The sequence below is a fragment of the Bubalus kerabau genome, chromosome X (assembly GCF_029407905.1).
Source record: "Bubalus kerabau isolate K-KA32 ecotype Philippines breed swamp buffalo chromosome X, PCC_UOA_SB_1v2, whole genome shotgun sequence".
Classification (NCBI taxonomy): domain Eukaryota; kingdom Metazoa; phylum Chordata; class Mammalia; order Artiodactyla; family Bovidae; genus Bubalus; species Bubalus kerabau.
In genome coordinates this window covers 142,981,706-142,993,516 of record NC_073647.1, presented here as the reverse complement: position 1 = coordinate 142,993,516, position 11,811 = coordinate 142,981,706, and the positions used below count along the sequence as shown (strand labels likewise).

The 11,811-nt window shown below is 37.0% G+C and overlaps 1 protein-coding gene across 11 annotated transcripts in view; it reads right to left on the bottom strand.

The window, feature by feature from the left end:
• Positions 1-421: 421 nt before the first annotated feature.
• The window catches only part of BCLAF3 (BCLAF1 and THRAP3 family member 3), a 55,802-nt gene continuing 44,412 nt past the window's right edge, over positions 422-11,811 (bottom strand). For 8 of the 11 annotated variants that reach the window (XM_055562895.1, XM_055562894.1, XM_055562898.1 and 5 more), the window contains 2 exons: positions 10,892-11,047; positions 422-1,460 (listed from right to left, as the gene is read on the bottom strand). In XM_055562895.1, the coding sequence (XP_055418870.1) occupies positions 1,431-1,460; positions 10,892-11,047 (186 nt within the window). In that variant the 3' untranslated portion in view covers positions 422-1,430. Of the gene's footprint in view, positions 1,461-2,247; positions 2,277-10,891; positions 11,048-11,811 lie in introns of all 11 variants that reach the window. The other 3 variants (XM_055562902.1, XM_055562903.1, XM_055562900.1) reach the window with 2 other exon arrangements.

Sequence of the window (11,811 nt, the reverse complement as noted above, 5' to 3'; positions counted from 1 at the left end):
ACTATGTATCTACATAATAGTTTTTCTAATTGAAAAAATATATCCTCCAAAATATTTATAGTAGTTTTCTATGATAAGATTATGGCTGATCTTTTACAAACTGAAATTTATATTGACTTTACATGTAGATATAAGAAATAATCCAGAGATCCTATGTACGCTTTACCCAGATTTCGCCAACCCATCAGATTTTAAAAGCAGCAAAACCACCAACAGAATAGTGCCTCTTGAGGTCTGTGAAACCAGTAAGAAAGAAATGTGACCAGGAGATGCTCAACCAGGAATGCCAATTTCTCTCTCAACCTTTAGTATATTATGTTTGGTCTTTGTTAAGTACAAAGAAGTGGTTTAAACATCAACAGGTCATACCTAGGGCTGTAATTCTCATACGAAATTAATGTTCTCACAAACTGGCAAGTAATTGCTTCAAGCAGAAGGAGCAATAGTATTTTATTTCATTACAATTAAACATTTGACAAAAATGTAAGTGGGAATGTATATTATTATTAAGCAGAACACAGAAAACAAAGAAACAAGGTATTGAGACTTAAAATATCATTGAAAGTCCCATCGATGTTATCTTACACATTGTAGGTACTCAATACAACTGAACTGAAAACTTTATAATATGTGCTTGCAAAATGTGTAATGCTGTAGTAAAGTACAATTTCCAAATATGAGATTTTTGTCTGTCAATTTTTTAAAAGCCTTTAAAAATATGATACGCACAAGCTTACCCTGAGGGAAAGTAAGATGGAATATATAGATTATAAAACCTTTATGTATTTTTCACAATAGCATTTTGAAACTGGAAAAGAACAAATAGTTGTGGAAAAAAAATTGAATTAACCAATTACTAAAAATTCAGTGCACTCATAACTACCTGATGGAAAATTTGAAGCACCTTTTTTGCGCTTTCTTATGTCATAATATGAAATGTATGAAGTATATAGACCTCGATCTTCAGAAGCTTAAGAAAACTTCAAGTTGTAAGCCAAAATGTCATCAGAAAAAGAAAAATCTGATATAAAAATTGCTATGTAAGGCCACTGTTTAAAGTTCTTTCATGTACAGACGCTATACAATTTATACTTTGTTTTATTTCATAAGCAAAACTTTCAACATAGAAATGTCTGGATATAACTCAATTCTCTATGAAACCATGCTCAGAGAAAAATGCATCAACAAATAATGCCCCTTTGAGACTTTTTGCAAAAGAAGCTGTAGTTAATACAACTTTTAAATTGAATACTGTAATTTAAAAGCAATTGTTAGGTGTAAAAAAGTTGCAGCATTCCACTACAGAAAAATAAAATTATTTTATCAAGAAAGTTACAGTATTAGTGCTTTAGTGCCAATTCTAACTCTTGATAAAAAGATGCTCCCAAATATCGTCCTGTAGTGTCGTTTCCATTTATAACAATTTCCGATTAGATTGCTGGGTCAATGTTTGTATATTCCTATTGAGAGAAAACAGGAGAAATACGGTCTTCAAAAGAATTGTCGGTTCAAACATCTGAGCTAGAGTTTTGTTTACACTCCAATTTTCAAAATATTTTAATTAATATATTACCACTTGTACTCAAGATCCCCACAAAGCTATATATATATATATATATATATATATATATATATATATATATACACATACACACACACACACACACACACACATATACCCAAAGACAGAAAGTAACAACAAAACATATCAAAGCAGCTATCAAATGGTGTCAGTAGGACAAAGAATATATGGCACTCAATAGGCTAGTATTAGTAAGTTAATGAAAACAGCATTTTGCTACTTAGGTGAGTTTCATTGGGGACATCCCTGACAGAAAAATCAAGACTCTTAAACCTTAGTCTCTCAAAAACAGACCCCAATGTGACACGCACACAACCTTTATCTTTGTCATCATATGGTATCTAATTCTAAAACTATATGGACTCTTCTAGCTTAACTGATAACAGCAGAGAAAGCTATTAGAGGGGTTAAAGCTTTCTTGCTTTTGGATGGTTACCTACATTGTACGAAGATGTATGGTTTCAATAAACACAGGAAAAGGAATTCACAATAACAATAAGACTATGACTTAACAAATGTGAATTCTATACTGTGATGCTATGCAAAATATTAAATTACCAACCACAAACTGGACACAGGACCATGCAATTAATAAAAGAGCAAAAATGGTAGAATGGCATGTTTTTCTGGGACATTAAAAAACTTATTAATACATATAGCCTTACCTTTTAACTAGGATCTTATATTATTAAAACTGAAAAAAATTTAAAAGTTTATTTATTTTTTGGCACTTATATTTGTATGGAAACGTCTAATTCCAAACAAAAACAGTACTGATGAAAATTCTTTCTATTTTGATTAATGAAATGTTCAAAATACATACATATATATTTTTGTCAACATCATTCCTTTAAATAGAGCCAGAGTTCACTGTATCCTATTTCTTTACTCATTATATAATATAAATAGCATTTACATTGATCTTCAAATAAACTATCTGTTGCCTACTAACAACTTTAAAAATAAACATTAACTGTAATAATTCTGAAAAACTTCAACTTAAACATTTTGTTTGTAAAAATGTGTAATTATTCTGCATCACCTTCACCCCTGACATGGCTTCTTCTACACTCACTCTCAGATTGATCCCTACATTCTTCCAATTATTTGAAAACCTATGTTAAGTAGAATGCTGAACTAGACATATGAGTTAGTTAGACCTAGATGAACCACCCTCGTCGAGGTGTTCATAACCTGACACTTGTGTCACTGCAAGTATTTCCTTTTTGGTCTTCCTCCATTTTGCCTCCTCCTGGAACCTGCCCACCAAGCCCTCAGCCTCAGACAGTTTTCTCCTTCTCAGTCTAGGAAGACGTTCTACTGCTACCACCTCATGTCCTCTCTTTTCTACCCAGATTTCCAGGTCCTCTATAATTTGCATACCCCTGTCTCTATCCAACTCTACATTCTACTGACAAAAATGGATCTTTGGCTGTACTGCTTCTAAGTCCTGCTCTCCAAGGCTCAGCTTACAACTTCCCTCCTCGGTAAAGACAGTAGAAATCACAATACTTAGCATATACTCCCTGACCATTTCTAACATCCTGATCTTTCCCACCTCTCTCCAGGCACTTCCACCTGTGGAAACAAGCTCTTCAAAAATGTGGCTGTGCAGAAAAGAGTGAACATAGCATACCTGACTGCTATCCTCTGAAAGGCCTGCTTATAAAGCTGGCCTTTGGCTGGCATCTAAGAACTTAGATTTCGGGAAGTTCTCACCATCGATGAGTGCATAAATTGTGCAAACAACATGGTCTATGCTGAACATCTGCTTTCTAGCTCAGAGTCTGGAATGTGGTATGTGCCTGGCGGGGGCTACCTACATGACCACCATTGGGCCCTGAGTCTCTACCGAGATTCCCTGCTTGGCAACATTTCACGCGTGCCCCTTAACAGCTCACTGTTCGGGGTCTCAGGCACATCCTGTGTGACTCCACTGGGATGGGACTCTTGAAAACCTGCACCCACTGTCCTCTGAACTTCGTCTGTGCACCTCTCTGTGCTGACTGTGCTGTGCGGCATCCGCTGAACATCACAGCTACCAGTGTCGCCACAGGCTGCATCCTCTGATTCCTCCTAGTGAATCACTGAACCTGGGGTGGTTCTCGGGATCCCTGACACAACTGCTGCTGTACACTAACTTTTTAGAGCTATAGATGTGTATATGTATGTGTTTGTCTGTGTTGTGATTAGATTCCATTCAACAAGCATTTTAAAAGACAGACTACTATGAAAGGTAGTAGGGGGAGACATGACACTAATGAGGTTCCCTCTATCCTCAAGGAGTTGATCAACTATTTGGGGAAATAGAAAGGTAAGAAGCAACGGTTAGAGACCAAATGAAGCAAGAGCTAAAGAGGGGGCTTTCATAAGACTTTACAGTGGATCTTAAAAGGAAAGAGGGGGTTTAATAAGAAAAGAATGGGGATCTGGAGGCAATTTCTAGTCAAGAGACCGGCATGAATAAAGATAAAAATACATGAAACATATTATGCTCCAAAAAACAGAGGGCACATGGGAAAATGTGGTTAGAAAGGCAGCTTAGAGCTGGACCTGGCTAACAAGTCTGGTCTCTTTTTTTTAATAGGCAACAGAATCCTTGGAAGATGTTTGCACAAGAGTGATATGACTCAGGCTGTGTTTTGGGACAATTAACTGTGTTACTAGCAAAGGGACAGAATAAACAAATCACAGGAGGTGAGAGAGCAAGTTGGAGGCTCTAAAGATTCCCTGAAAAGCCCTGGAATACCTAAGAATGCAACACACAGCAAAGGTGGCATTTCTAGTTGGGGAGGGGAGGACAAACTACTCAATAAGCAGTGTTAGAAAAACTGACCATCCATTGGGAAAAAAATTAGATCCTGACCTTATATTGTTTCATAAAGACAAATTCTAAAAGGAACAAGTATTTATATATTGAAAAAATTAACCATAAAACTACTTAAAGGAAACACAGTAAGGTATTTTTTTATAAGCACAAACATGATATGAAATCTAAAAGATACAGGATTAACCTGATAGATTCATGAAAATTTACCAGGTCGGTAATGTAAAAGCCACCATAAAAGCTAATTCATGTTGATATATGGCAAAACCAATACAATATTGTAAAGTTAAAAAATAAAATAAAATAAAAAAGAAAAAAAAATTTCACACACACACACACACACACAAAAGCCGACAAATATAAAATAAATAGCAGCAAAATGCGTGACAGGTTAATGCCCTCAGTAAATCAAAAGCTCCCACAAAGCAGTAAGAAAAAGTACCAACCCTCAACAGAAACACTGGTAGAGCACAGAAATAAAGAAACTGAGGGAAGAAATACAAATGACCAGTAACACATAAAAAATATGTTCACATCATTAGTAACTGAAGAAAGGCATATGAGAACTATTTTCTGCTATTAGACTGACAACGGGTAATAGAGATTAATAATGTGGCGTGCTAGCTAGGCATAGGTAAACAGGCCTTTTCATGTGCTTTTGGTGAAAACAAAAATGAGGAAAAATGAAGCCATGGCAAGATACCAAAATGTCAATGTGCTCAGTTGCTTTACAGAAGAAAAAACCTGTAAACTATCCCTAAGTCATCAACAGCAACAATGCATCCTGCGCCTGCAATGCAGGAGACCTGGGTTCGACTCCTAGGTGGGGAAGATTCCCTGGAAAGAAAACAGCTATACCCATTCCGGTATTCTTGCCTGGAGAATTCCATGTGACTGTATATAGTCCATGGGGTCACAAAGAGTGGGACATGACTGAGTGACTTTAACTTTTTTAAGTCATCAACAGAGGCATGGTTAAGTAAGTCAGCAATCATCAAACTGGGGTAACACATACTCTTAGGGGTATATGATGATTTTCCAGAGTGTATGTGGATACAGATAGTTTGGAGGGGATTAATTTCCAGACCTTCAAATGCTCAATGCTTGCTTTCCATAATTAATCTGCCTGTACAATGGGTTAAGGCTGATTCCCTTCCTTTTTATACTAGAAAGATATACTTTTATACTAGAAAGATACACCTTCTTATCCTGAATCTTAGTACTTTGCATTACCTGGGGCCCCTCCCCCAAAAAAGGGGCACCTGGAAATACTGGTGATGGTGTAAAGAAAGTGAATCAACCCTGCTGCTGCTGCTAAGTCGCTTCAGTCATGTCCGACTCTGTGCGACCCCACAGACAGCAGCGCACCAGGCTCCCCCGTCCCTGGGATTCTCCAGGCAAGAACACTGGAGTGAGTTGCCATTTCCTCCTCCAATGCATGAAAGTGAAAAGTGAAAGTGAAGTCACTCAGTTGTGTCCGACTCTTCGAGACCCCATGGACTGCAGTCTACCAGGCTCCTCTGCCCATGGGATTTTCCAGGCAAGAGTACTGGAGTGGGTTGCCATTGCCTTCTCCAGAATCAACCCTAGTAGCTAGTAATAAAGATCATACTTCTGCAAGTCAGATGCTTTCCATTTTTTTGCCTTATTTTAATTGTAGGAGGACAAAATCAACCTGTCAGTAAAAGAATATTCAAATACTTTTTGATGACAGATCACTAAGTGATTTTCTGGCCTATAATTGAGAGTGAGTCCAAAGAACTGAGTGGCACTGCTATAATAAAAGTCCTTTCATTTCCAGCTATACAATCCTATAAACAAGTTTTCTCAGGACTTATATCTACAAAAAGAAAAAATACATTAGAATCGATAATTGAACAATATTATCCTATACACTCTACTAGTAATAAGTAATATTTATCTATGAACACACAAACTAATTGAAAAGAGAAATGCATTTCCAATAAAACTTTTGTTTAATCACTACTTAACAAAATCTGTAATATATTTATAATATTGTGATCAACTATATTATTAATTCAATCCAAACTAATAGTCATAGAAATCTATTAATATTATCTGTCAAATTTTATTTGCTGAGCACTAAAAGACTTTCAAAGTTAAAAGTCTATGGGGAAAATGGGATCCAAATTCAAGGTAAAAAAAGTCTGCATATTTTAAAAAATGGATGCTAGTTATCGAATTCCTGTGGTGTGTAGGTTCACCAAAGAGATTTAAAATGATGATGTAACAATTTTACTTAAGATTCTCTATTTATAATATGCCATAAATTATATCCTATATAACAAATTAAAATTATGATAAAAACGTATTAGATACCAACCTAAAAATGTACAGGGAGGTAGATAATTTTTTGTACTTTTAGGGTATGTAAGCAAAAGAAGTTTGAAAAACACTGAAGTAAATAAGACATCCACAGAGTGGAATGACATGCAGTGAATTGGAACAATAGATGAGTTAAATAGGAACACCTGGGACAATTGTAGTCAAAGAATTAGGAGGGTGAGGAGGACAAGTTTCTAGCCTGGCTGGCTAGCTGTGAGAGCTATGGACCCTGAGGAGAAATCAGTGGTCTGGGGAGAAGAGCAAGTGTGATTTTACTTTTAACATCTTGAGATATAATTCACATACCATATAGTTCACCCATTTAAAAATACAATCAATGGTTTTTAGTGTATTCACAGAGTTGTGCAACCATCACAATCATTACTTCTTTTGTGCCCCAGCATCCTTCAACTCGAGGGATACAGCAGGAGCATAATAGGTTCTTGTTGATTCATCTGATCTTGGTTCCTGCTCTATCTTTGTACCTCATGACCCCTGTGTTTTTTTCCAACCCCCAAACCCATGAATCTCAGTCTCTAGCTTCCTCCCCACAGTGTTTCTTTCTGCTCTCTCCTTCCCCTCTTCCTATCCATTTTCAGAAGAGCTCTGGTAGGCACTGAGCTGACAGGTACCTGGGGACTCCTGGAGTCTAGGACGCTGAGGAGCTGCATGTTTTCCTGACCAAATGCAGTTTTTCAGAGGCAATGTTCCCAGAGGGGGCTTCATGAATTCTGAATAGCTTCTCCGTCCTACTCTGGTACATAGTCAGACAGACCCTCAAGAGTTTCTGGAAACTTTTTATGATGAGCAGAGAATATTTCATGGGGGCACTTATGAATGACAGTGAATAAAAGTCTCTTTCCAGGGGGTAACAGACACTTCTCCTATCTCCTCATCTTCTAGCCCAAGCACAGAATCCAAGACAAAGGAAACATAATAAAATGGAATTTGGGTGCCAGAATTGGGTTAATATGACAAGTGCATGATGAATGAGGAGGAAGCATTTTAGTTTTGCATGTTCCTAACACTGCCTTGGAATCTCACTACTTTGTAGGCAGCTAGGAAGCTAAAGTAGTTTAGGGAAGCCATGACAGTTCTGGTAAATGGACAAAATATATTAGGAGCACATCAAGGATCTCCCCTACTCCTCCCTGAAACTGTTTGGTACTGGACACAAGAAGCACATGTCTGATGGCACAGTAACCAGACTGTACTACAGATGAACATGATAAGAACGTCAAGCTATGAATGATCAGCCTCGACAATTCAACATGGTCGGAAAGTGAGGAATCCAGACAAGATCACTGTAAACCTTCCTGGTGGACTTTGAGGCATATGTGAACACATTGGATCATATCTAATTTCAGAATCAAGAAGCTCCAGGACACCTAGATTAATTAATTAACCAAGCATCCTTAACCTAGCTGGTGGTCTAATAATGAAAATAATGAACTGCTTAGTAGGTCAAAAAAGCCAAAGCAGGGTACAGATGCTGCCTGGACTAAGGTTTCTCTCCAGGGCAGGAGCTTCAAAGTACCCCCCCCCACCCCCAATGCTAAAGCTTGGGATGAAGCAACACTGGAAGAAATCAAAGACTCCAGGACTTCACTTCTTTTCTGTAGGGCATGAAAGTCAAGGTAAAATGGAAGACTAGGTCTACACTACCAGTTGGTACTATGGAGTGGGATTCCAGAGTAGCACTATATTACTAGGACATCCCTAAGGCGAAGTTAGTCTTAAGTACCTTAGTTCAGACCCTGACAGAAACAGAGCAGTTTGTGATGCCTCATTCCTTTCCCTAAAGTTCAGGAGAGTGTGGAGCCCAACTGTCAAGAAGGATGCTAATAGTAGGGTGCTTGATTTCATGCCATGCTCAGAGAGGTGGACATAAGTTCAAACAAAAATTGATACAAAGTCTGGCTATGACTTGCAGGCATTGACAGTAGCCAGGCTAGAAAAGCTCATGTCAAAGTAGCTACTAAACAAACATCTTTGAAGTAGTACCCAGAATGGTAGGCCCGAGAAAAAGAGTAGTAGACACTGTTTTATTAAAAAATCTAGTGTATGGGGACAACTTCTAAAGCACTCAGTTGGCAGTGAAATGCAAGAAGAAGGTAAAGCCACGATCTGCCTGGGACCCTAACTACAACCACTATATCCTAGATAATACAAAAAGCCTAATCCCTAAAGATTGGAGACCCATAGCAGGTTGTGGCTCTTTCCAGGACAAACTTGTTATGTCCTAAGATGAAGGCTTGATATCTGGTTTCTACAGGCTATTAAGTAAAGCTGGCAGGCAATGTGGTCTGGAAGAACAGGGTGGCCAGCAGGAGTGAAACAAGCTGAGGCAAAGAAAAGGATGAGGAAATGGGGCAAATTCACTGAGCATACAGACACTGCAGGCTGAGGCAAACAGTCAAGTGAGCACTCAGGAGCCCAAAATCATCTAAAAAACACAGGTAAAAATGGAACTAATTGAAGCTAACACTCAAAGTTCTGCACAGAGCTAACAAAAGACAAACACATGCTATGTACATGAAACCCAACCTTGCAATTGAGGAAAAGGCTTGCCTCAGCCTTCCTTCTCGAGTGGGGATCAATGACCAGCTTCCCTGAGAACAGCCAGGCTGCCACCTTTGACTGGGGACGCATGCCTAGAAGATCTGCTGCAAAGAAACTTGTCACATGAGACAGGAAGAGAAGCAGCACCTTGATCCAACATATGGGAAGTGTTTGAAAGGGGAAAATGACTTCAGTCACTCTCACATTTTTAAACAAGAGATAGCTTTCATAACACTAAGAGTGACAGACACAGTGAAATTAAAAACCTTTTAAGGTAGTCAGTTAAAATTGAAGGGTGGGAGAAGTTACAGAAGATATTCTATTCAACTCGAAAACTTCAATAAAAAAACAATTGTTAACTCCATTCTACTGGTCTACTTATTTTGAAAAATAAGTTTTACTAAAATCACTAAGTAAGCTCAGTGTAAAGGCTTTACCAGCATGAATATTTATGGGAACACTGAAGGTTAGAAAATTTATAAAGCTACAACTAGATTATTTGATAGTAACATTAGATATACATCTACTTCTCAAAAGAAAATATTAGCCCCAAATAATTAACAAAAACGAGTCAAAAATTGACAAACATGCCTCACATAACAGTAAAATGCTATTGTTCTCATTTCAAATATTTGCAAAAGTTATTTTTATATAGGGCACCCCACTCCAGTACTCTTGCCTGGAAAATCCCATGGATGGAGGAGCCTGGTAGGCTGCAGTCCATGGGGGTCGCGAAGAGTCGGAGACGACTGAGCGACTTCACTTTCACTTTTCACTTTCATGCATTGGAGACAGAAGTGGCAACCCACTCCAGTGTTCTTGCCTGGCGAATCCCAGGGACGGGGGAGCCTGGCGGGCTGCCGTCTATGGGGTCACACAGAGTCGGACACGACTGAAGCGACTTAGCAGCAGCAGCATGCTGCATTTTCAAATGCCAAAATGGCAAGTTTAAATAAAATCAATCCACAACTAAAGAGTATACAATCCAAATTATCAAGTAGTGAAACTTTTTATTAATAGTAAGAGTTAGCATATAGTAATGATGGTTGCACAGTGCTGTGAATATAAGTAGTGCCACTGAATTGTATAAAAATGGTTAAAATGGCAAATTTTGTTATATGTATTTTATCACAAAAAAACAAATGAATGGGGAAAAAGAAAAGTTAGTGTATTTTGTAATTATATGCCATTTTTATGTAGTCAATTCAATATTTTTTGGTACTTAGAAAATTCACATTGTTTTAGGCTAAAATGTATCAGATACTAAGTCTTTACCCAAATTTCCATTTCAAAGATTAACCATAGGACAGAAATTCTAAACTGTTCAAACAGCTGGCATATTTAAAGTATTTGAGGTATAATAGCCAAGGCATTTTAAAATTAAGTGGTCTCACAAATCTTTTACCATTATTCCTTTAAGTTTTTCTTCAACTATCATGCAATAAAGACTTTGATACGTAGGCTGCTTCTTAGGTCAAAATTTAATTTAAAAACCTGAATTTATCTATTAAACATAGATACTTTAGGAGTTCTAAAGTCACTCAACATTTTTAAATGATAATAATCCAACTAACCTTTTTTCCCCTCAGTAATCTTTCTCTGAATTTATTAGTGATAAATCCCCTTGGACCAGCGAACCGTAAACGCTGATATTTAGCCTGAATGTACAAGCTCTTCTGTACTAGGTCTGATTTATGTTGGAAATGAAATCTGCCACCTCTAAAGTTGGTCTGTAAAGGAAAAAAATAATTAAATGTTAAAACTACAGCTTCCAAATCTACTTTATTAGTATAAGAAAGGGCAAAAGGTCTGGAACTTAGGCTGCCCTTAATTCTAGGTATTACAGGTATTTAAAGGGAAAAGGTTAATGATAGTAATAAAGTATGTTTTCCTCAAATTAACTTCTTAGTTCATTTTGTAGTAATAATTTTAAAAATATTTTATATAAAATGAATATTTTAAACTACTAAGTTAAATTTTTAAATTCTTGAAATTTATCATACTAAGAAAAACACAACTTTAAAAACTTCAGAATTATTGTTCTGATTCATAGTGAAATATATCAAATCCCAAATGGGTGGAGGAAGTATCAACATCTACTTGAGAATCAAAAACTCTCTTAACTTTATCCTTGTCAGTAATTTTGAGTCAATCTTTCTTTACCATAAAAATCCCACTACTGCACATATTTCCAAGATAAGAGCTATGCTTAACAAGACATTTCCTGGCCTGTATACTGTCCAGTATTACAACAGACATAGAGGACAATGAGTATTTGTATGTCTCATGTGGGAAATATACAACTGGTATCTTACAAAGGAGTAATTTTTAAAATTAAGTAGATTCCTCTTTCTGCGATGATTTCACAAATGGGTACATTATGCATAATGAAGAATAGTTTATTAAAAAGTATTTATGCCAGGCCTATTATTTTCTTAAGGCTACAAACAATTTCAGGTGAAACAGAATTATAACTTGATACATCAGAGCTAAT